Source organism: Nannospalax galili, unplaced genomic scaffold (assembly GCF_000622305.1).
Source record: "Nannospalax galili isolate Female #2095 unplaced genomic scaffold, S.galili_v1.0 scaffold1368, whole genome shotgun sequence".
Lineage (NCBI taxonomy): Eukaryota > Metazoa > Chordata > Mammalia > Rodentia > Spalacidae > Nannospalax > Nannospalax galili.
Window position 1 is genome coordinate 1 of NW_008358007.1, and position 25,289 is coordinate 25,289.

Below are 25,289 nucleotides of genomic sequence, written 5' to 3' on the forward strand. Positions count from 1 at the left end.
ATCCTAGCTTTTTTAAGGATTTAAGTAAGCAGGCCAAAGGCGTCTGACCCTAAGGTTTTGAGTGTTTGGTTCCCATAGCAAGGGATTAGGCAGAACATGAAAGAAGAGTTAAAGACCTCAGCTGGTGGGTAGGGGAACAAAGAGAAACTTTTGCCCTGAGGGGACAGAGGTGGAGTCAGAAGTCAGAACAGGAGGGAGTAAGCTTACAGAGAGAGAGAGAGAGAGAGAGAGAGAGAGAGAGAGAGAGAGAGAGAGAGAGAGAAAATGAGATGTGAGGGGAAAGCAAAAGATGGCAGGAGCGAGGAAGGGAAGGGAGCTGAGGTAGGGAAAAGGATTTGAGTGTGACAGGGAGGCAGGTCTGACTCCCAGGTGGGCGTGGACAGACACAGTAACTGTGCCCGGCAGTTCAACGGTTGCAGAAACCAGTGCTGTCCAGTGGCCGTGAGTGAGGTCCGGGAGTGACCGAATTTGATTGGAAAGAAGATGAAAAGAGAACTGGCAGAGAATACTGAAGGGGAAAGGGGGGAGAGAGAGAGGGAGAGAGAGCGAGAGAAGAGCTGAAAGGAACGGGAGAGGGGAGAGAGATAGAGGGTGGAAGTGTACCTTAATGCCAAATTAGTGGTGTTCGCAGAGGCCAGTAACGACAAGTGAGTCCAAAAGTTTTACGTGCGAGGTCCCTTGAAGTAAGAGCCAGGTTTTGGCACCATCTGATAGGTAGAGAACGGGCGGGAGCGAGCGGGTGGCACGGATGGAGGAAAGCACCGAGGCTCAGATGGAATTCTCAGCGGGACACAGATTTATTTCGCACGGGGCACCTTTCCCTCAGGGAAGGGAAAGATGTCAGCTCACCGGTTGTGAGCTGGGACTTTACATATGGGGGCTTTAGGGTGTGGAAGGGGGGATGTTTAGGGGAGAAATCAGGGAGGGGGAAGCAGGTAGGATTAGGGTGTGGAAGTGTGTGATGCCCGCTGATTTCCAGGGTGTGCTGGGCTGCGACCTCCAAAGGCTTGGGGAGAGGGGAAGGGCTCAACGCTCCCGAGGAGGCTGAGCTTTATTTAGGAAGGCGCTGGTGGAAGATTGGAACCGAGGAGAGAGAGAGTCGACCGATTTCTTAGTTTTCCAAGCCTCAAGGCCAGAAGTGGGAGGGTCACGGGGGTAGAAACAAGGCGCCCTGAGAGTCCTTAAACCCGGTATACTAAGGCAGGAGGCTGGTGGGTGTGGAGCATAGAGCTGACCACAAAGCTGGAGAGAAGTGTTCAGATATGAAGTGGACTTTAAAGCTGGACAGGACAGCCTGAGCTACATGTAGGCCCGTGAATGAGCTTAGAAGAGAAGGGGCCATTCAAGTGTTTTTGTTCTGATCATGTTTTCACATGGAGGGATGGAGGGAGGGAAGGTTGTGCAGGGAGCAAGTTTAAGGGAGATTAGATGGGTTTTGGGCTGTGGGGATCCTGAGACTCTGAGAAGAGTCACCCGGGCAGCTTCCACACTCACATCAGGACTTCTGGGAAAGGATCTCAGCTTTATAACTAAAGGGCTGCCAGTGCAGGCCTGAACCAGCACAAAGCCTGGGCGTATATTTCGGAAGGAGAATCTACGTTTTTTCTCAAGATCTGCCTGCCTCTGCCTCCCAGATGCTGGGACAATTTTTATGTGTTTTCATTTGTGTGAGTGTTCTGCCTCCATGTATGTAAGTACACCTCTCATGCATTGCCCATGGAGACCAGAAGAGGGCATTAGATCCCCTGCCTGGAACTTGAGTTAAGGATGGTTGTTAGCTACCATGTGGGTGTTGAGAACTGAACCCTAGTCCTCTACAAGAGCATTCACTGAGCCATCTCTCTAGACTTTAAAAAAAAAAAAAAAAATCGCGTGTCTGAGTATATTGCATGTCTGTAAATGAACTTCTGTCATATAATATCCATGTAGCTCAGTAGAGGATGCCATATCCCCTTGACCAGTGTTACAGATGGTTGTTAGCTACCATGTGGGTGCTGGGAATCAAACCCAAATCCTCCCCAAGACCAGCCAGTGCTCTTAACTGCTGAGACATCTCTCCAGACCCCTTGTTTTTACATTTTTGGTTGTTTGGTTTTGTTGTTATAGTTTGGTTTTTTTTCTTTTGTTAAGTCAGGGTCTCTTTCCCAAGCTGGCCTGGAACGTGCTCTGTAAACCAGGCTAGCCTGGAACTCCCTGAGATCCACCTGCCTCTGTCTCCCTATCACCAAGATTAAAGAAGGATGCCATCACACTTGTGATATCTAAGTTTTTTGATGCAGGTGGACTCTTAGATGAACAAGGAAGGACTGGTGAGCCTAAAGGATATGGCTACTGGCTAGTGTCTGCAGGGTTAGCAGTCCAGAGTAGGATTCTGGATGGAGATCTGGGTGACGGGCTTGAGATTGGACTCAGCAGCAGGCCTTCCTGTGGAGAAAAGGTCAGCCATGGTGATGATCAGCCTGCTTCACCTCATTTCCTCAGCCTTCCAGGAAAGAGAGATGATCTATCACCCGCCTCTACAGAGGACCCTCTAACAAATTTCCTCTTATGGGTTGTATACTATGCAACTGGCTGGATGGAACCTAGGAGCTGATTCTTCAGGGCCAAGCTCTGTGTTCATTAATTTTTTTTTCCTTTCTTTCAATTTCTGGTCTCTCTTCAGGAGTCCATCACCATAACAGTCTATAGTTGACACATATAATAATCATCACATATGGATCTGAGATATAAACTAACATAAATATAAATATAATATAAACTAAGGCCTCACATTGCATGATGTGAAAAGGTTAAAAACAGCAATAGCATGTACATTCATAAAAGTGCATCGTCAGCCTACAATGAAGGCTTTGGCTTGTTCTGGTCCCATGGGGTAGTGGCCAAGGCTGGCAGTCAGCTACCTCGCACTAATCCCTAGCTCCCTGAGACACCATCCCTGGGCACTGGCTATTCATGTTTTGGGTTTTCCTTTAATGACAACTCCCAAGGAAACAGAGCTGGAATGGAGGAGCTCTAGCAACAGGCACATTTTTAAGGGGAGGGCAGGGGTCAGAAGAAAGGACCAGCACCCAGGCTCAGGTAAATATGGCCAACTCTAAGCTGTTTCCCCAACCCCTCAGGCATCCTTCCTCAGGCGAGGAGCAAGGGAATGAGGCTGAGAACACAGAACTGGGCAAGACAGGCTAAGGAACAGTTGGTGTTTTTGGACATGGATGGTGGCAGCACATGACTGTCCTCTACCAGATGGAGTCGACTCAGACAGCCTGAGACAATGTCCTGTGCTCTCCTGAACTGCCCAAATGGGACCAGAGCCAGGTGCCCTTATTATGCTCTCTACCTTTCTTTCTGCTGCAGTGGGGAACAGATGCCAGGCCAACAGTACAGAGGCCATCCCAGCAGCTCTTTGCATCTCAGCCCAATGCTCAAGCCCACATGGGTCCTCAGAGCCCAGAGGGCAGTCTCCACTTTAGAAACTGGAACAGCATAAGAGTGACTCCAACTTGTAAGACAAATAATTGCATTGGCAAGACTGGGTCTTCCCCTCCGTGGAGGCAGCTCTGTATCAGGGGGCCCTATGGGAGGTGGAGGGAGGCTCTTTCCCAGAGTAAGGCAGCATGACATTTGCTTCGTCCATCTTTTGTAAAGGACAAGGACTGGAAAAGCACACCTGGGGGCTCTAGATGAGGGCAGCCAAGGCCTCTACCTTCTGTTGGTTGGAGGATACTGGGCTTTACCTCAGGCTTGAGTGGGCTCATCTAGCCCAGAGACACTGTGGTCGTTTCCAGACATTGGGAGGAAACAAAATAGCACTCTGAATGAAATAACACTATTCATACCCTTGAGACAGTCCTGTGCTCCAGTCCCTCTGGGCTTCAGTGCCGACTGCAGTATTAGGGCACATCTGAGGGCAAGATCCACGGCTGCTAGTATACTGTTCTCAACCCCTTGCCTTCCACACTGAGCTTTAGATGCTGGAACTCAGGTCTGACAGGCTGGGCACTCCCAGTCTTGAGACTACAGCCATCCCATACTGGCTTTGGGTCTCAGTGACAGAAGGGCCACAAACACTGGCTGGACTGCAGCTCCACTGTCCACAGCCTTGCATGGAAGCAGGAGCAACTTCCCTGAGCCGGACAGTCGCTCCTTGCCTGCTCAGAGGTGGCGGCTGGCAGCAGCATGGCCTCAAGAGCACAGTACAGGAGCTGTGCAAAGTGATGTGTGAGCAGCTCCTCAGCTGAAGGCCTCTGAGGAGCCTCCACAGAAATGGGCCTCAGGAGCCAGGCATGGTGGCGCACGCCTTTAATCCCAGCACTCTGGAGGCAGAGGCAGGTCGATCTCTGTGAGTTCAAGGCCAGCCTGGTCTACATAGTGAGTTCCAGGACAGCTGGGACTACAGGGAGACCTGTCTCAAAAAAAAAAGGCGGGGGGGGGGGCTCAGGAAGTCCCTGCCATGTTCAGTGATGTTCAGTGATATGAGAGAGCACCTGAGGACTGGTGGGCTGGGTGGCAATCTCAAAAATAGCAACCATGGCTTCACACTCTGCCCGAGGTGGATTCTATTACCATCTTAACCATACATCTGCCTTCCTCCTTCCGCAGCCCTCATGGCTTTTGACTTCGGGTCTCATTCAGTAGGGTGAGCCAGTGACAGCACATGCCTGTCCCTGCCATGCAGGTGGTCTGTAGGCATTTGCTGCCCCTCAAGTCCTCAAGCTTCACATTCCCAGCTGACTCTCAGAGGATACTGGCTCCCTTGACGTCTCGATACACAATCCTGTTGCTATGCCCTCCAGGATCTGCCGGGTATACTTACGGGTCACACTCTCCAGCAGAACTCCACGGGTCTTCAGTTGGTCTTTGACAGAGCCCCCTGGCATGTACACCATGAAGGCGGTCAGGATCTTCTCAGCACGGCCCTGCAGACAATGAGCTGTGTTGCAAGTTCTTCAGCAACTGTATCTCACACTCCAGAGCATTCACTTCCTTGCTTGTGTCGGGACTATCCGGGTCAAACAACCTGCTTGGAAGCAAGTTCAGGGCCCATATCCATGTCATAACACAAGTTGACCCTGCCGAAAGCACTCTGACCCAGGAGCTTCCCCCAGTGGCACCAAGTGATGGGGGCACTGGGAGTCTGGCTGGCACATTCCTCTCCTGCAGGGAGGGCGTTGTATCCGTCTGCACTCCATAGGTGCTCGCTGAGGGTCCAGGGATTGTCCAGCTCGACCCATGTTCTCATTTGTGCTCAAGGACCGGCTAAAGGGCACCAGAGTGAATAGGTTGCCTTGATGTTGCCATACTCGAGGAAATGTTCTTCTGCCATCATCGTGGTCTTTGTGGTGCACAGACACGTGGTAGCAGCAGGGATAGGTTCACTGTTGACCCCTTCCTCCAACTCCCTGATCTGAATATTCTTGTCTTTTGTCTTGAAAGCTTTGGTCCCAGGATATATGCGATTTCTGGAAAGACGGTCTGTCTGCTGACCTGGCCAAGGATTGACAGCCTCCTGACAAGGAATTTTCAGCACTTCTCAGGGGATCCAGCATGCACTGCTGGCTGGTCTCTGGCATGAACTCACCCTCAATGTTCATGCTGGTACAGGATCCCAGCCAGGCAATGTGCTATTGCCACTCAGGTACATAACCAGGGGGAGGAGAGCTTTGGCCAGGGTTCTGGGAGCTAACAGAGAGGTGCCTGCTTCTGGGTTCAGAGGCTTGGTAGAGGGTGTTCATATCCCCTGCAGACTGGGAAACCTTGATCTACACCAGCCTGGGAAGAGGAGCTGGTATGGCTTCTGTCCTGGATAAAAGTAATATCCTAAAGCTTTTCATGCTTGAACTTCTATCCAAAATGTCATTTATCAAGATCATCTTGGTTTTTGAACAGGATAGAGAGCACATTGTTCATTTACGAGCATCAAGAGGATGCCTGAAGATTGTTATCACCTTGATGTTTCCTCTCTTCGTGTCTCACAGGCCAGCTGGATGTTATAATTTGCCTCTCCCCATGGTTGTGAAAATTGATTCTGACGTCCCTCTGCCTATCTGGATGATCTGCGTCCTTGTTCTTATTGGTCTCATATCCAGACTCCCGGGGACGCTGGCTCATGTGGAGAGCCACTGGATCCTTCAGGATCGAGTACAATGCCCCCAGTTCATTCATTCATGGTGGCAATGGTGGTGATGGCAGCTGGAGCCCAGAAGTGTCACTTCTCCAGCCTGGGCTGCATGCTGGGGGACTGGGACTGGCTGGGACGGCAGGGGGCCTGGCTCTGTGGGCGGGGGGGGGGCAGGCATCAGCTCAGGGTGGAGCCCAGCACTGTGGCATGGGCAGAGTGGCCCACTACATTGCAACTTGGCCCAGCTTGGCCTTGGTGATAACACTCCACCCACCCGCCTGCCAATGCAGAAGTCCCAAAGTCACTCCCTCAGGCCACTGCTCTGTGTTCATTAACTTTTAATTTTACCTAATACGTACATGTTTCTTTAGTAGTCAAGATTTATACATAACCAGAGGCAATTAATAAGTATGGATGGGGGCCGGAGAGACAGCTCAGCAGTTATAAGCACTGGCTCCATGTCCAGGGCAGCCATTGCCCTCTTCTGTCCTCCTTGGGCATTGCACACACAGGTAGAGACTTACATGCAAGCAAAACACTCATGCACATAAAAAATCTTTAATAATTAAGATGCAACTTTTCTTCTAGCAAACTAAGCCTATTTTTGATTTTATACTTTTCTTTGATCTTGATAGCTGAGAAAATCCAAATGTTTTTATTATTTTCCTTTTGTCTGAACAGCCTCTGTAATTATATACTGTATCTTGAAATTCAGTAGTTTATTTACAGCCAGTTTAATGAGTTTTTCATTGTTTTCTTGGTTTTTTTTTGTTTCTTTGCTTTTGACAGGGTCTCAGTATGCAGCCCTGGCTAATCTAGAACTCACAGAGGTCCATGATCCACCTGTGTCTGCATCTGGAGTTCTGGGATTAAAGTAGTGTACCACCTTTTAATGTATCCTTTTAAAAAGTTCTTTATTTTTGTGTGTCATGCCTGCATGTACGTGTACTTGTGCCATGCAATGCCTGCAGAGGCCAGAAGAGGGAGTGGCAGCACCTCTCAGGAGATGAAACACCAAATCAAAACGGTACGGAGGCCAAGTGCAGGGGTGGATGCCTTTACTATCAACACTGAGGACACAGAGAAAGGTGGATCTCAAACTTCTAGTCCAGTCTGCTCTACAAGATTAGGTTCAAGGAAGCCAGGACTATATAACCAGACCCTGTTTAACAAAGAAAGAAAGGGCTGGAGAGGTAGCTTAGCGATGGGGAGCGCTGGCTGTTCTTCCAGAGGATTGGGTTCACTTCCCAGGACCAACATGACAGTTAACAACCATCCATAGTCTGTAACTCCAGTTCCAAGGGATCCAATCAGTGTCCTCTTCTGACTCCTCAGGCATTGCTTTTAAGTACACAGGTGCACTTATATACATGGAGGCATAACAATCATACACATAAAATAATAGGTTTTAAAAAGGGAGACACTACTGATGCTACAAGGAGACCCTGTCTCAAAAAGACCAAGAGAAAACAAAAAACACTAATACATAGAGAAATGTAAATTAAAACCACAATATGTGCCACCACATACCTACTAGAAAAGCTAAAATGGATGGCTCATGAGTTACAAAATAACTAAGTGAAAAACAGGTGTCCGCTATATTCCAGGAGGAAATATAAAATATACCACCACTTAAAAGGAAATTTGAGAGCTGGAGAGATGGCTCAGCAAGTGGTTAAGAACACTGGTTGTTCTTGCAGAAGACCCGGGTTCGAATCCCAGCACCCACATGGTAGCTAACAACTGCTGTTAATTCTAGTCCCAGGGGGATCTGACAGCTTCTTCTGACCTCCATGGGCACTGCACAACACAGGTGCACTTACTTACATGCAGGCAATACACACATACACATTAAAAATAATAAATGCAATTTTATTTTATTTTTTTAAGTTTAAAAGGAGCCGGGCCTGGTGTTTCACACCTTTAATCCCAGCACTTGGGAGGCAGAGGCAGGCGGATATTCATGAGTTCGAGGCCAGCCTGGTCTACACAGTGAGTTCCAGGACAGCTGGGGCTACAGGGAGACCCTGTCTCAAAAAGACAAAAAAATAAAATAAAGTTTAAAAGGAAATCTGGTAACTTCTATGCAAGAGCATCGGGCCCTATCTAGAGTTGGTCCCCAGAAAAACTAGGGAAAATTAGGCACAGCAGAAAAATCTCTGAAATAGTCATCAAGAGCATAGCGCTAATGAACATTTATTTAGAAAAATGTAGCATTCAGTTAGAAGAACAATCAGCAGTCATTTAGACCAAGGCCATAATTATGTTCCCACGCCATCCAAACTCAGTAACATGGACACTCCATTCCAGTCTGGAGCAATCGAGAACACAGGGCTCAACTCTCCCAGTGGCACCGTGGCAAAGGCCCGACTGGGGACTTATAGCAAAAATCCTCCCACTGTTCCAATGTGCCAGTCTCATGAGAATACTCAGTTGCTGGCTCCCTCACAAAGGTTGAACAAAGCAGGTCAGTGGCTGAAGCTTTTCTACATTCCCTGCATTCATAAACATATCTGGGTTGTTACTGTTGCTAGTGAGAGCAGACCTTTGCTCAAAGGCTTTCCCATGATCAATCAGTGCCTGTGTGACTCATTCCAGCACTGGGATGTCTCTGGGGCTAAAGAGATGGAAGAACGGGCAGAGGATCTCCAAACTGAAGCACTGAAGCATTTTGTGCAGTGGACACTCTGCTGGGGAATTACATTAGACAACTACGGTATTGTCCGTGTTCACTGCACTCACAATGCATCCATCACCTGGGAATCTTCCAGTGTCTATAAAGGCCAGAAGTGCTAGGAAAACCATTCCCGCATTCCCTGAGCTCAAAAGACTTTGCTGCAGTGTGAACTCTCTGATGTTAAATGAGGCTGGAATGTTCAGGAAAGACTCCCACACTCATTGCTGTCCTCTGCTGTGAACTTTTTCTGTGTGTTTTGTAAGGTGACAGTTTTTCCTGAAAGATTTCCCACATTCATTGCACTCAAAAGGCTTACTGGAATTTTCTGTAAATGCTTTTTCACATTGACTGCACCGATACACAAGGTTTTTCTCCAGTACGGATTCACCTGTGACATTTAAGGCTGGATTTTTTTCCTATACACTTTCCCATATTCATTGCACTCAAGAAGCTTTTCCCCAGCAAGAACACAGTTATGACTTTTAAGGCTGGACTTTTCTGTAAATGCTTTTCCACATTCACTGCACTCATAAGTTTTTTCTCCAGTATGAATTTGCCTATGACAGTTAAGTCTGTATTTTTTGGTAAATGCTTTTCCACATTCACTGCACTCATAAGGTTTTTCTCCAGTATGAATTCGCAAATGACTTCTAAGGCTGGATTTCTGACTAAATGCTTTCCCACACTCACTGCACTCAAAAGGCCGTTCCCCAGTATGAACTCGGTAATGAATTTTAAGGTTGGGTTTTTCTGAAAATGCTTTTCCACAAACACTGCACTCATAAGGTTTTTCCCCAGTATGAAGTCGCCGATGATTTCGAAGGCTGGATTTTTCTGAAAATGCTTTTCCACACTCATTGCACTCATAAGGTTTTTCCCCAGTATGAATTCGCCGATGGTTTCGAAGGCTGGATTTTTCCGTAAATGCTTTTCCACATTCACTGCACTTATAAGGTCTTTCTCCAGTATGAATTCGCAAATGACTTATAAGGCTGTATTTCTGCCTAAACACTTTCCCACACTCACTGCACTCATAAGGCATTTCTCCAGTGTGAATTCGCAAGTGATTTATAAGCCTGGATTTTTCCATATATACTTTCCCACATTCACTGCACACATAGGACTTTTCTCCATAGGACTTTTCCCTGGTGTGAACTAGGAAATGATTTTTAAGGGTGGATCTGCACCTAAATGATTCCCCACATTCACTACACTTAAAAGGCTTCTCACCAGTGTGAACAACTAAGTGTTCCTTGAGATGAGAATTTCGGAGAAAGGATTTCCCACATTCTTCACATTTATAACGCCTTTCTCCAGTCTGGATTTTGTGATGTTGAATGAGTCTGCATTGATACTGTCCACATTTAATGCACCTAAAAGGCTTTTCTTCATTAAGGACTCTGTGGTGTTGAATGAGGTCACTATTGCCACTAAAGGATTTCCCACATCCGGTACACACATACGGTCTTTCTCCACTATGAATTATTTGGTGTACCAGAAGGTTAGATTTATGTTTAAATCGTCTCCAACATTCACTACATTCATAAGGCTTTTCTCCTGGGTGTAGTGTCTGGTGCTGAGTAAGTACAGAATTCTGACTAAAGGTTTTCCCACCATCACTGCATTGGTAGTTGCTGTTCCCACTGGGACAGGCCTCTCCACTGTTAGAGTTCCTGGATGACTTCCCGACCCCACGAGTCAGCTCATGCCTAAGACCTGGGCTGGGATGCACGTCCATCCCATTGTTCCTGCTTCGTAAATTCTTCAACTGGCGTTTTGTGCCATTCTTCTTTACAGAGATCCTGGCCTCTTCTATTTGTAAGGGCTTCTCACCACGACTCGACTTTTGCTGCTGGGGAATGGCCGCACCGAGTCCTTCATCTGTAGAAATACTCTGCACAGCAGGTGCATTTTCAGCCTCCACTCCATTCCAACAACCTGAGTAAGAGAAATGCTGATGAAGGGAATGGAGACTTTGGTGTGGAAGCACATGCTAGAGACGAGGATGGGAGATTTGTCAGGATGAAGGGGTCAGGTGAGAGCAGGAAGGACACACTGCAGTGCTGCATCTACCAAGACCACAGACCAGAGGTCTCATGAGGAGTGGCATAGCCCTGGTTCAGAAATACTACAGATGACGACCAGGCACCTCGGCAAGCTATGACAGAGGGAAATCTGAAAGAATCCTGTCCCTTGGCACAGAACATGAGAACCAGGAAATGATGTTTGATATGAACCTCCTGGAGAGGTGACACATCACCCAGCTTCAACCTCCTCATACCTGTCCACATAGCTGGAGTCATGATTCCCAGTGCCTGGATGAAGGGCTCTCCCCACAGCTCCAGATGACTGATTTCTTGGGTTCCAGAAGGTACAAGTCCTATGAGAAAGGTAGGACAGGTGAACAACCTACACTAGAAAAACAGAGACCCAACCATGACAGTCCTTAGAAGAGAAAACCAATGGAAAGCTCCTCAAAGGAGTGTGACCGAGAAAAACCATGAAATAGTGACCACATCAGTGCCACCATTCTACCGCAGGCAGAAGAAATGCATGTCAGTGGGGGGAAAAGGGCCGTGCCTGGGTTGTGTTCTGTTGCTGTGATAGAAACACTGACCAAAGCAACTTACAGAAGAGTTGATTTGAGCTTATGCTTTAGGCAAATTACAGTCTGTCAGGGCAGGGAAGCATAGGGGCATAGGTGTCTGGAGGAGGACCAGAAACTAAGCTCTCACCGGCACAGGAAGCAAGAGAGTGACTTGAGATCCAGCAAGGTTTAAGACCTCTCTGAGCCAGGCGCCAGTGATGTGCTTCCTCCAGCATAGCCGCACCTAACATCTCCCAAAACAGTGCCACCAAATGGGGACAAAATATCCAAATACTTGGAGCCCATGGGGCACATTTTCATTCAAACCATCACCTTGGGTCATATAGGTGCTGTCACAAGACTGTGTAGAGGCAGCAAGGTCAGATCTACAAGGGTCACTAAATTAAAACTGTCCTGACCTCAAGCTGCTTCCGGCCTGTCTTTGCTGTACTTGAGAGGGAAGATGGTTATTTTTTATTTCAGGACGCCAGGGAAATAATCAGTGAACATGGGCTGGATGTAAGAAGAATTATACCCACCTCTAGGAAAAGAGAAGCCAAGCCTACCCCCACATGCTCTGACACAATAGGTGGCCCTTACCCACAGAGGCCATGAGCGAGAAGTTCTCCAGCATCACACTGCGGTACAGCAGTCTCTGAGAGGCATCCAGCAGTGTCCATTCCTCCTTTGAGAAGTAGACAGCCACATCCTTAAAGGTCACAGGGCCCTGTCACAATGGGGAGAGCTGAGGTCCTAAGAAACTCCTTCCCTGGGTTTCACAGAGTCACTCATGCTTAGCTTTCTACTATGAGGGTCCAAGGCCCTGGAGCCACTGCAACAGTGTCTCCTCACGGTCCCCCGACCAGTGTGTTTAGCACTCAACAATAGAAGGCCGATGGACAGATGGGAGATCATTCAAGGTGGACATCTGACATGGAAAGCCCCTCCCTGTCCTTACAGGTAATTCACATGCAGTCCTCTGACACAAGCAGATGTGGGTCCCTCTTCTCTTATGCACCTGGACCATGGGCGGTGACGCCATCTCTGCACGCTCCCTTCCCACAGCACTCTGTACTGCCGTTCCCTTTCCATCTCTGTAAACACCCAGCTCCTCCAGCTGGTGTTCCAGCCCTAAGTCCTGTCTTCCTCTCTTTCCACCAGACATAACGGACACCTGAGGTTTTCTGAGCATTCCGATCCAGCTTCACTTCCCAACACAGGCATTTTCTAATATTCATCACTGGAATTTTTTTTTTTTTTAATCTTTTTGAGACAGGGTCTCCTTGTAGCCCCAGCTGTCCTGGAACTCACTAGGCTGGCCTTGAACTCACAAAGATCCACCTGCCTCTGCCTCCCAAGTGCTGGGATTAAAGGTGTGCACCACCATGCCCAGCCGGAATTTTTTTTTTAAGATTGGGTCCACCTGGCCTAAAACTTGAGACCAGGCTTGCCTCATCTCAAGTGCTGGGTTTAAAGATGTGTGCCACCAAACTGGGCTCATCACTAGACCTTTAATACCTTCTGAATGTCCTGCCAGTGGTTGCCATTAATAGGTCTCTATAGAATCTGGCTGTGGGCTAAGGAATGTGAATTCTGCAGTCATATTCCAGAAAATTCAGAGAGGAGGATAGGGAAGGTAGCAGGTGGCGACCCAGGATACAATCCCAGTGATGGCTTTAGTGGGAATTGACCTGGGCAACCTTCCACTAAGCCTTCATGGTCTGTAAGTGTCTTGGCGCTAATAGGAACCTATGGGAAAACAAGGCTGTGAGTAAAAAGTAATGAACAAAGGGACATCCAAGGGATGATCCAAAAGGGACAGCCACGTCCTTCCACATACACTATAGTCAGGAATTCCTAACTGCCGCCTGGCCTCAGTTGTCAGCTCTCATACTGTAGAACTTCAGACAAGGTGTAATTTTGATATAACTGTTTACTTACCCAGGGCCCCTATCTCCTTTGGACCAAGTTTTCAAATGTTTATACTATTCTTGGAAAGCATTTTGTCATTCTAGATTCAAGATCTAATGTTTTAGGATCTAATCTTAACAACAACAAAAAACCCCCTCCATTTTAGAGACATCTACATTTTAAATCCAAACTTTTAGAGACATAAACCTTTTGCCTATTAATAAAAATATGTATGTCAGGGCTGGAAAAACAGCTCAGTGGTTAGGAGCACACATTGATCTTGCAGAGGGCCCAAGTTCAGTTCCCACCTCCCACATCCTGCAGCTCTCTACCATCAAACTCCAGCTCCAGAGAAACTGAGTCCTCTGGCCTCCATGTACACATACACATAATTAAAAACAAAAAAATTATTTTTAGAAAAACTATATACATGCCAGGCGTGGTGGTGCACACCTTTGATCCCAGCACTCAGGAGGCAGAGGCAGGTGGATCTCTGTGAGTTCAAGGCCAGCCTGGTCTACATAGTGAGGTCCAGGACAGCTGGGGCTATAGGGAGACCCTGTCTCAAAAAAGACCAAAAACAAAAAAAACAAAAAAAAACCTATATATGTATATATGTACTAAGTCAGTCCAACCTATTAGATGACTACTCTTCTACTTTTAACTTCACTTATAAAATTGGGGGTACCTAAAGATTTAACTCTTCTTGTTTAACTTACCTGTCTCCTTTATCTGTTATCTTTGCAACACACTGTTTTTAATTATTTCAATATAAGCTATAATTCTGTTCCATCTGCTACAATGTTATAACAGAAAAAAATTTTAAAATTAACCTGGATTACAGATAATAATGACTGATAGATAATGTAACCCAAGAATATCTTTCACAGTGTTTTTGGTAACTATTTCCCTCTCCTGAAGATCTGCTTTCCTGTTATCTTAGGTTCACCAGATTTTAGGATAAGCTCCTAGCTATGCTGGACATGGGCTACACCAAGCTATAAGCTAAGGCTTCAAGAAGGGTCTCTCTGTGTTAAAGCTTCAACAATTGTATTCTCTTCATCAGTGAAAATAAAGCATGTTGAATTTGCCAGCAGCTTCAGGAATCGTCTTTCATCTCCTGGCCCTCCATGACCCCCTTTTCTGGGACTCTTTATTCAGTAACCACATAACTCCAACTCAAAATAATTTAAACCCTTCATTGGTATTTCTTTAATAACTGCTGTGACCTATATCCATAAGCAGACATCCTTTAATCTATATACAATTCATCCTGAATGCCCTCCAGCATGCTACCTGGACTCATGTGGATAATATCCCCCGGATGCTTGAACAGATTCCAGCCTCTGGCCCAGAGTGTAAAGCCTGACCACTGTAGATGTGGAGCTACATCCCAATCCTTCCACTTCAATCTCAGTTCATAAGCTAGACTGAAATCCATATCCCTTACGCCGCAAGAATTCTCTATTTCCTTCTCCTATAAAACCATTCCTCTGCTTCCCAACGTAAAGGAAAGGGCTGGGAATGTTTGAATCCAGACCAGGGGGCATCTCAAGCCAGATCCCTACAGCAGCCCCCCACTTTCAAAGATACCTGCAGAGGCACTCTTTTCTAGAGAACTGTCCGTGAATCTCCAGCTAACAGACTTCCAGGTGCCCTCATTCCTCACCGGATGAGGTGAGTTTACATCAGAGGGGTGCTCGTGACAAACATACTGCTCCTCATCCTCTTTTCTGACTCTGCCTAGGAATCAGAGACTGGCTGCAGACAAACTGAGACTTTCCTCAGAGACCTATAAGAAGGGACCTGACTCTGCCACTTGGGACTCTTGATAACTCTTCAAAATTTCTGCTGTGCAATCTTTTCTCTGGCACTGGGCCTGTACTCTCCTTAGACACACTGTGGTGCTGTTTTCTGGTTGTCCGTCCTGGGCATGGATTACCCCCCCAACAATCCATCTGTGTCTCCCGTGGACCCCACACCCTGACCTTTTATCCTCCACTCTCATCGCCCCCACTCCAGCCTGATTTTGTATTTGGAAGGTTGGAAAACTTTAAGATCTAGTCTTTGCTCGAAACCTCCTGGGAGGGAGGGGGCGTGGGGGGAGGAGGAACAGGAAGAGGACTCTGGGTAAAGTACTTATGGCCCAAACCTGATGATTTAAGTTCAATCCTCAGAATACATGTAAAAAAGGAAAAGAAGGAAGGACAATACCAACCCCACAGTGTTGCCCTTTAACCTCCACAGGAACAACCACACTCCCCCCTCACACACACAAAGGGATACTTTTGTTGGTGCTGGTGGTTATGTTGTGTATAACTGTTTTGCCTCCACGGGTGAGCAATGACTGTGCTGTTTAGAGTAGCAAAAAGCCCCATTAATTCAAGACTATAAAATCTCTAGTCTACCCCCTAATTGGGACCATGTGAGGCCCCTCCCGCTTGGCCAGGGGGAGACTTCACTGCCCTGCAGTAGGGGCTGTGACCTTAGCAGACCCTATAAGAGTGCCTGGATCCAGCCTCCAAATGGTGGTGAGTTTCCTAAATTCAAGATGCCCAACCTCCTGTACTGGGGCCATGTGAAGCCCCTCCCACTTTACCAGGGCTAGACCTCTCTGCCCTACAGTAGGGTAGGGGCCCAGACCTCAGCAGACTGCCTGAGAGTGCCTGAAATCCAGCCTCTGTGGTGGTGAGCTTCCCCAATCAGGCCATACCCAATCCTCTAATAGGGACCCCGTAAGGCCCATTCCACTTAGCCAGGGCTAGACCTCTCTCCCTACAGTAGGAGATGACACCTTAGCAGACTCCCTGAGAGGGCCAAAATCAGGCCTCCCCTTAGCAAACTTCCCAAATTGTACTGTGAGTGTCTGCTAGTAGAGGTCCAGACGTTAGAAGGAAACCTGAATGTACCTGACTAGAGCCTGACTTGTGCCTCTGTGGTGTGGGGACCTAAAGGCCCCACCTTGCATAGGGCCGAGAGGAAGTTACTGGCAGCATGGCCTGGCTTGCTTTGAAAAGCCTGAAGAATACTTCCGCACTGCTGAGGAGTGCATGATCAGCATGTGACCATCCTTAAGACACACCTTCAGGGGGGCAGGGGGCAGTTCCAGGTGCCTTTATAAGCTCTGTAACACCTACAATAAATGAGTCCCTGCTTGACTAGGCTCCCTGTTGCGCCTGAGTGTTCCCGGTATTGGGGCTGGTGTGGGCTGGTGAACGGTGTGCTTACTCATGCCCAATCATCACTGCCTGGGGGTCGCTGGTTCAAACCCCCAGGAACTGGCGCCCAGCGTGGCGCTCAAAGGAAAGAAGAAAAACGGATTGGGGCCAATCGGAAGTTCGGGGTAAGCAAGACCCAAAAGATGGGAAATGCAACTTTTAAGTCTGAGGACCCAGCACTTAAAGCACTGAGAAATATGCTTAAAAGCAGGGGATTGGATTTGTCAGATCCTGTAGCTCAAAAGGTTTGGGCAGAGGCGATTCATTTGGCTCCCTGGCTACTTGGGGCTAATGTTTTTACTGGGGATACATGGGAATCATGGGAAGGGTTTGAGGAAGAAGGCAGAAATGCAACAGAAGTGAAACCAAAAGCAGCCAAAGTAATAAGCGGCACCTCAGGCATGCCCTGGCCAGCTTCAGAGCCTCCCGGGCAGAAGGGCGGGGCAGAACGGGGTGCACGGGGGTCGGCAGCGAAAGCCGCCCACCCCACCCACCTTAAACTAATGAGCGCACAAGTCAGGGGCTAGCGTGAAAGCCGGGTGGGGGCGTGGCACATTTAAAAAAAAAAAGACAAAAAAAAACCACTGTTGGCTGTGTGCCGCGACTGGCTCTGGGACGGCGGCTGGGAAGGCCCGGTTTGAGGAAGGTGTTACAGCCCCACGGGCAGCTGCACTTGCTGAATCCCAGGCTGAGGGAGTCCTTAGTAAAGCAGCTTGATTCAAGGAACTCATGGCCATTGCTTTCTGACACTATTCAGATTCTTACGCTCTTTAAAGAGAGAGCAGCCCTATTTTCTTACAGCATCTTAGGGGGCACCAAGGATTGCCTGGGCTTTATCCCAAGGCAATGCAGAGACAGACAAGATGGCTTATTGTGTACAGGTACTGCCTCTGCAACAGCCAGGGGTGAGCCCCAGGGGACTCAAGCCCCATTCCTTGTGGCAAACAGATGTCACACACTATGCTCCTTTTGGAAAGCTTAAGTATATTTTTGTGTCCATCGACACATTCTCACATGCCTGTTGGGCTACCGTTCATATAGGAGAGAAGTCTAAACATGCTCAGTCTCATTTTCTCCAGTGCTTTGCTACATTGGGATTGCCCCAAAGAATTAAAACTGATAATGGACCATGTTTTGTGAGTAAAAATTTACAAGATTTCTTTTCACTTTGGGGAATTCAACACAATACAGAATTTCCTTACAATCCCCAAGGTCAAGCCATTGTAGAACGCAACCATCAAAACCTAAAACTTCAATTACAAAAACAGAAAGGGGGAATAAGCCCCCACCAACAGTTGGGTATGGCCTTATTCACTATTAATGTTCTTAATTTTCATAAAAAATCAGTTGGAATCCTGGTTTCAAAAGCATTGGGGACAGGAGCAGAGACCTGAGGTACGGGTAAGATGGAAGGACCCCATTACGGGGCAATGGAAAAGACCAGATCCATTGCTAACCAGGGGTCAAGGCTTTGGGTGTGTCTACCCTACAGGAGATTCAAACCCCGTATGGGTGCCTGTGAAAAACCTTAAGTGGGTAGGCCAGGATCCAACTGACTAGCATGACAGTCCATGGACAATGGTTCATGAGACAAGATTCCTCTCTTTATTTATATCCATCTGGGGTGAAGGACCCAGTTCCTTGGCTTCATTGCCAGTCAGCCTCTCTGCCTTTCAGACAACTGGCTGAGGTACATGGTCTCAGAAGTATTTCAACTTGTCCTCCATGACTTGCTTCCTCTTGATAATGCTTATCTTTAAGTGTCTTTACTAGATAATTTGGCGACAGAGGACCCTTGGAACTGCCACGGCCCACCTCCTCATGATTACGGACTTCCCCAGGACCCCCTCTGGTTGCCCATGCTTGGCTAACTGAGTTAGGAAGAGACTAAGACTGTCATGGGCTGGCATTACCCACGTGGCTGCCCTTAATCATGATGTATTTTTAGCCAAGGACGGGTAAGATGTCCCATGACAAGTACTCTTAAGACAGGACATGCACATGGCCAGGTGCATGATCCAATAATGGGCAAGACTTGATCAGAGGTGACACAACCTAAGACAGGCAAAAATGCATAAGATTAGAGGAAGGAGATAGCCATCTCTCCTCAGGGAGCCGCCTATGAGGTGGGTAACCCGTGAAATAAAGTCAGTCTGGCCTTAAAATAAAAATAAAAAGGGGGGTATGTGGGGACCTAAAGGCCCCACCTTGCATAGGTCTGAGAGGAAGTTACTGGGGGCACAGCCTGGCTTGCTTTGAAAGTCTGAAGAATATTTCTGCACTGCTAAGGAGTGCGTGATCAGGGCGTGACCATCCTCGGGGCGGGGTGGGGGGAGTTCCAGGTGCCTTTATAAGCTCTGTAACACCTGCAATAAATGAGTCCCTGCTTGACTAGGCTCCCCGTTGCGCCTGAGTGTTCCCGGTATTGGGGGTGGCGTGGGCTGGTGAATGTTGTGCTTACTCATCCCCAATCATCACTGCGCCGGGGGTTGCTGGTTCGAACCCCCGCATCTGTGGGAGCTCCCGAGTAGCTGATCTGAAGCCTTCAGTTCCCTCCAATGTAAAATCCAAGAGAACCTGAAACCTAAACCAACCAGCTTTACATACCCTATAAGAAAACAACCAAGGCCCACCAATAATACAAACAGAAGCAGACGCCAACTCAAAGGAAGGTTTGAGTTTCATACCAGAATCACAAACAACAAAAGAAATTCACATGCTAAACTCACAACAGAAAAATAACACAGTAAACAAAACAGTACCTGTTCCCACCAAACTCCAACAGTCCTATAGACGAGTTCTTTAAAGAGAACCCCCTAGAGATAACCCAGGACACAGTATTATAAAAGAACAATCATAAACATGATGAAGGAATTCAACGAATTTAAAGAACACACAAAAAACCAAAGAACTAAAAGAAGATAGGGATAAACTTCTGACTGAATTCACAACAGATAGAAATATTGAAGAAAACAGGCTGAAATTAAGAAGAGAAAAACTCAGTAAGCCAAACTGAAACAACAGGAGAAAGCCTCACAGATAGAATGAATGAAATAGAAAACAAAATATCAACACTGAAGGATAAAGTTGAAGAACTGGACTGCTCAAGTGAAGATTATGAAAAAATTTTTAAAACACAGGAATGGAATATGCAGGAGATGTGGGACACCATGAAAAGACCAAATCTATGCATCACAGGCACAGAGGAAGAAGAATTTCAGGTTAACTGTATTGACCAGATCTTAATCAGGATTGTAGAAGAGAATTTCACAAAGTTAAAGGAAAGATATGCCCATACAAATACAAGAAGCACATAGAACACCAAATAGGACCACAAAAGAAACGCCCCATGGCATTTCACAGTAAAAACACTGAATGTACAGAACAAAGAGAGAATACAGAAAGCAGCAAAAGAAAAACTCACATATAGAAGAAAACCTACCAGAATTACAACTGACTTATCAATGCAAACAAGAGTCTGGACCAAAGCACTCCCAGTTCTAAATGCCCATAGGTGCCAACCCAGAATACTTTACCCAGAAAAAATGTCTATTGCAGTTGAAAGGGAAAGAAAAATCTTCCAAGACACAAATGAGCTGAAAGAATACATGTCCACAAAACCAGCTACTTTAAGCAATACAAAGAATGGAGAAAGGAACAATTATACCCCAGGGGCAACAGAAAGAAACTAAATGAAGTTATAACCATGGAAACACAAAATTAGACAAAGAATGCAAACAGTAATCAAAACGATGGTAACCAATACACACCTTTCAATAATACCTTTAAACATGGATGGACTGAACTCCCCAGTCAAAAGACACAGGCTAGTTGAATGGATTCAGAAACAAGATCCATTGCATTCTTTTGTTGTAAGAAACCCATCTCACCTTCAAGGACAGGCACTACCTTAAGGTGAAGGGATGGAAAAGAACATTCCAAGCAAATGGTACTAAGAAATAAGCAGGGGTTGGAATTGTTATATCTGACAATATAGACTTCAAACTAAAACTAATCAGAAGAGATAAAGACAGTCATTCCATTCTGATCAAAGGAACAATTAACCAAGAAGACATTACAACCATGAAATATATATGCACCAAACTCTGGTGCACCCAAATTCATAAAAACAACACTATAGGACTTTAAGATACAGATTAAACCAAACTCAGTAATAGTATGAGACTGCACTATCCTACTGTCTCCATTAAACAGGTCATCCAGAAAAGAATAAACAGAGACATCTAAATTAAATACCACATATCAAATGGACCTAACAGACATCTACTGAATATTTCACCCAAGTACCAAAGAAAACACTTTCTATTCAGCACCCCATGGAACTTTTTCAAAAATTGATCACATACCAGGGCACAAAATAAACCTCAACAGCACAAAACAAACCACAATAAATACAAACAAATTGAAATAATTCCATGCATTCTATCAGACCACAACACAATAAAGCTTAAAATCAACACCAGACAAAGCCCTAGAAACTACACAAACTCATGGTGATTAAACAAAACACTCCTGAATGATGAGTGGGTCAAAGGAGAAATTAGAAAGAAATAAAAGTATTCCTGGAATTCAGCCCAGTGTTTGATCCCAGCACTTGGGAGGCAGAGGCAGGCAGATCTCTATGAGTTCAAGGCCAGCCTGGTCTACATAGTGAGTTCCAGGCCAGCTGAGGCTACTGGGAGACCCTGTCTCAAAAAGGATCAAAAAAAAAAAGTATTCCTGGAATTCAACAAAAAGGACAACAGAACACAACGAAACCTCTGGGACACTTTAAAAGCAGTCAAAAGGCTCTGGAAAGGCAAAAACAAATGAAACCCAAACCCAGCAGAAGAGAAGAAATAACAAATAACAGCAGAAATGAATGAAATAGAAAACAATACAGAGAATCAATGAATCTAAGAGCTGGTTCTTTAAAATGCTAAACAAGATAGACCCTAGGCCAGTTAACCAAAAGAAAGAGCAAATCCAAATCAACAAAATCAGAGATGAAAGGGGAAACATCACAACAGAGACACAAAAGATCCAGACCATTATAAGAGAATATTTTAAAAAGCTTTATGCTACCAAATTTGAAAATCTAAAAGAAATGGATGGATATCTAAAATCATGGGAACCACCAAAGTTAAACCAACAAGAGAACAGTTTAAACAGACCCATAACATATAAGGAAACAGTAATACAAAAACCTGCAGACTTAAAAAAAAAACCCTTGTCCAGATGAACTTACAGCAGAATTCTACCAGACATTTTAAGAAGATCTGCAACCAATACTACTTACGTTATTCAAAACGATAGAAACAGGGAGAACTCCTAAATTCCTTCTATGAAGCCAGCATCGCTCTAATACCCAAACCAGGTAAAGACACCAAAAAAGAAAACTATAGACCCATATCCTTAATGAAAATAGATGCAAATATTCTCAACAAAATACTTGCAAACCTCATACAGACACACAACAAAAAGATCATTCACTATGATCAAGCAGGCTTCATTCCAGAGATGCAGGGATGGTTCAATATACACAAGTGAGTCAATAATCGTCATAAATCAGATAAATGGATTCAAATACAAAAACCATATCATCATCTCAAAATGCAGAAAAGGGTTTCGACAACATCCAACAGGCATTTCATGATAAAAGTTCTAAAGGCGGGGTGGTGAGGTGGCGCATGCCTTTAATCCCAGCCCTTGGGAGGCAGATGCAGGCAGAGCTCTGCGTTCCAGGCCAGCCTAGTCTACAAAGCTAGCTCCAGGCCAGCCGGAGACCCTGTCTCAAAAAAACAAAAAAAAAACAAAAAAAGTTCTAAAAGGACCAGCACAAAGACCAATTCAGGGGGGTTACTATACCAGATCTCAAAATTGCATAATAGCCATTTGTATGCTAGTTACCTTGTATTAAATATTATGAGTAGCCAGGCATGGTGGCCCACGCCTTTAATCCCAGCAGCCCCAGGCGGATCTCTGTGAGTTCCAGGCCAGCCTTGGTCTACATAGTGAGTACAGGGAGACCCTGTCTCAAAAAGACCAAAAATTTTTAAAAATGAAAAATAAATAAAAAATATTGTAAGTCAAAAAAAAAATCTCTATCTGTTGGAAGACCCACCCACCTTTCCAGTTTCACTGGCTAATCACCATGCCATAAGACCACCCCTAGGAAGCCAGGTTCACCCCATCATGCTAAATAGACAGGAAATGTAGGTTAATTTTTACTGCTTTTCTCAATTCTTCAGAAAAGTGTAATCTCTCTTTTACTTCACGCCCCTTTTCTAAACACGCTTTCTTTTTCTTTTTATTGATGCTTGATGAAATTTATCCCTGAGCCCAGGCAAGGTGGGTACAGGGTCCAGGAGTCACAGTATTTCCATGGCAGCCTTTTGGGTCAAAGCTTGCTTTTAAACATGCTTTCCTTAAGGCTTTGGGCTTCCTTCTTCCTATCAGTAGGCCACGTGTTTGACCTCCACATAGGCTCTAAGTCTGCATGACTTCATGGCTTTTCTCCCTGCTCACCTCAAGGCAGCTGCCCAGATTTCCAGTTTTACTGCCCTGAGAATTTTTCCTTAAATTCGAATAAAATTATCCGAAAGCTTCTGTTTGGATCCATCCTTAAATGCATTTATGAACCCTCTAGGGGATGTACTTTCTCCCCTGTGTCAGTGGGTACAAGAAGACAGCACTGGATTTTACAGTAGTTAGCTGCCAGTGGGTGCTGGGAACTGAAACTCAGTCCTCTGCAGGAGCATATGGTGCTCTTAACCACTGAGCCACCTCTCCAGGCCCCGTTGTTGTCACCATGCCAGGCGCAGTGGTACATGTGAAAAAATAAAACGTTCAATACAATTAAAAATAAAACCAAAAAACCCTGACACCAGAGAAACCTCGGATTTAGGACACGGAGCACGTGCAGCATGGAAACCTTGTCAAGCGCGGTCCACTGCCCCTGAGAGTCAGGGCATCACATCCCAGCACAAAGCACAAAATGGGAAGCTGTCCGTGGGTGACTCCCCGTCCGGAGCTACAGCATCTCGAACTCAACCCGCACTGCGCTCTAGGACTCCCGAGGGTCCTGGACCACGTAGCACTCACCTGACGGTCTCCCCGCACAGCCGCTGCCATCTGACTCTGCCGGCCAGAGGGACACAAGGGCCGTCCCGCGGGTCAAGGGGCGCCGCAGAGCCGACTCGGAGCCACAGGACTAAGCCGTGCTCCTCACTCCGTTCCTCCCCTGGCCAGCTGGACGCAAACCCAGGCAGAGAATCCGTCCTGGACCACGTGGCACTCACCTGACTCGGGTCTCCCCGCACAGCCGCTGCCATCTGACTCTGCCGGCCAGAGGGACACAAGGGCCGTCCCGCGGGTCAAGGGGCGCCGCAGAGCCGACTCGGAGCCACAGGACTAAGCCGTGCTCCTCACTCCGTTCCTCCCCTGGCCAGCTGGACGCAAACCCAGCCAGAGAATCCAGGAAAAGCAAAGCTGGAAATCCCCGTCCTAATTTGCAGAAAAGAAACCCCTGTTTTCATTGGCTGAGCCCTCTCGCAGGCTCCCCGCGCTCTCCTCTGGGTAATGTAGTTCCCCAGCGTCAATCATGGGGGAAGTGGACATGGCTGTACAGGTGGAGATGGAGACTCCGCTGTAGAGATGAAGATAGAACCTCCGCGGTAGAGACGGAGTTGGAGACTCATAAGTAGAGGTGGAGATGGAGACTCAGTCTCCACAAAGGAGAAACCTGTGGAGATTGTGGTGGTTCCAGATGCGCCAGTGTTTCCGTGTCCCCGAGCTGCTGCAGTCTTTCCTTCTCCTTAAGCGTATCTTCAGGGCTCCAGTAAGGAGGTTTCCTTGGGCGAAATGATTACCCTGGGCCCGGGGAAGCTCAATATAGAAGTTAAGTGTTGTGACACAATATCTGGTGTGTAAAAATGAGGAAAGAGTCTGTTTCTCCTCCATTCCTGCCTTTTCTCATGAACTCAGCAGATACCTGGTCATGCAGGGCAACAAGCCTCAGATCAGAAAGCCAGCATTCATGGGTCCTGTGCATCCCCATCTCTTCTGTGCTTTCGCTGTTCTCCCTTGGTTGCCCACCAGAACTATATATAATATATAAGACACAACACACCTTGACTGCAAGGTATAAGACCAATTCGTCTCTGTGGCTGGCTTTTCTTCTTCTTCTATTTTTTTAGGATTTATTCTTATTTATGTGCATGTACCTGTATGAGTGTATGCCACATGTGTGCTGATGCCTACAGGGGCCACAAGAGAGGTTCGGATCTGCCTGATGTGGGTGGTAGGAACCAAACTGTAGTCCTCTGGAATAGTTTCAAGTTCTCTAGCTTCTCAGCCACATCTTGAGCCCCCAGGCTAAATTTGAGGTTGCTGGAATGTACTATCCAGGAAAACTGATTGGAAAAAAAAAAGTGTTTCTCATGTACAAAAGTGTTTTGGGGATTTTTAAAGATTCAGTTTACCGGCTGGAGAGATAGCTCAGCTGTTAAGAACACTGGCTGCTCTTGCAGAGGACCTGAGTTGGATTCCCAGCTCCCACCTGACCTACCCAGATAAGAATCACTGCAGGCATTGACACAAGTCCCACCCCACACTTTTTTTAAATATTTATTTTATGTGTATGTGTGTATTGTCTGCATGTAGGTAATTGCACCCGTGTCGTGCAATGTCCACGAAGGACAGAAGAGGCTGTCAGATCCCCTGGAACTGGAGTTATGGACAGTTGTTAGCTGTGATGTGGATACTGGGATTTGAACC

At 46.5% G+C, this 25,289-nt stretch overlaps 1 protein-coding gene, 1 long non-coding RNA gene, 1 other non-coding gene and 1 pseudogene across 3 annotated transcripts; 1 reads left to right on the forward strand and 3 right to left on the reverse strand.

Annotated features, from left to right (window-relative positions):
* Positions 1-2,182: 2,182 nt before the first annotated feature.
* Positions 2,183-6,828, forward strand: LOC115068112. The gene is made up of 3 exons (XR_003847487.1): positions 2,183-2,437; positions 5,434-5,635; positions 5,887-6,828. It is a non-coding gene; the product is annotated as an uncharacterized LOC115068112 (long non-coding RNA).
* On the reverse strand, positions 2,456-6,190 carry LOC103752356 (annotated as a pseudogene).
* A 1,238-nt stretch (positions 6,829-8,066) lies between the features above and the next one.
* LOC103752341 (gastrula zinc finger protein XlCGF26.1) lies at positions 8,067-24,506 on the reverse strand. Its single transcript, XM_008856064.3, has 4 exons — positions 23,813-24,506; positions 11,983-12,109; positions 11,077-11,175; positions 8,067-10,733 (listed from the first exon to the last, which is right to left on the reverse strand). The coding sequence occupies exons 1-4, from the start codon at positions 23,843-23,845 to the stop codon at positions 9,193-9,195; spliced, it is 1,800 nt and encodes a 599-aa protein (XP_008854286.1). The 5' UTR covers positions 23,846-24,506; the 3' UTR covers positions 8,067-9,192.
* LOC115068115 lies at positions 22,826-22,957 on the reverse strand. Its single transcript, XR_003847490.1, has one exon. It is a non-coding gene; the product is annotated as a small nucleolar RNA SNORA5 (small nucleolar RNA).
* Positions 24,507-25,289: the final 783 nt, after the last annotated feature.

Bases quoted from the DNA above. Each gene is read 5' to 3' on its own strand.
- LOC103752341 (XM_008856064.3), bottom strand. From the start codon at position 23,845: ATGGCAGCGGCTGTGCGGGGAGACCCGAGTCAG. The intron at 12,110-23,812 runs GTGAGTGCCACG...CCATTGTGACAG, and splicing joins TGCGGGGAGACCCGAGTCAG to GGCCCTGTGACCTTTAAGGA. The intron at 10,734-11,076 runs GTATGAGGAGGT...TCTCTTACTCAG, and splicing joins GACTCCAGCTATGTGGACAG to GTTGTTGGAATGGAGTGGAG.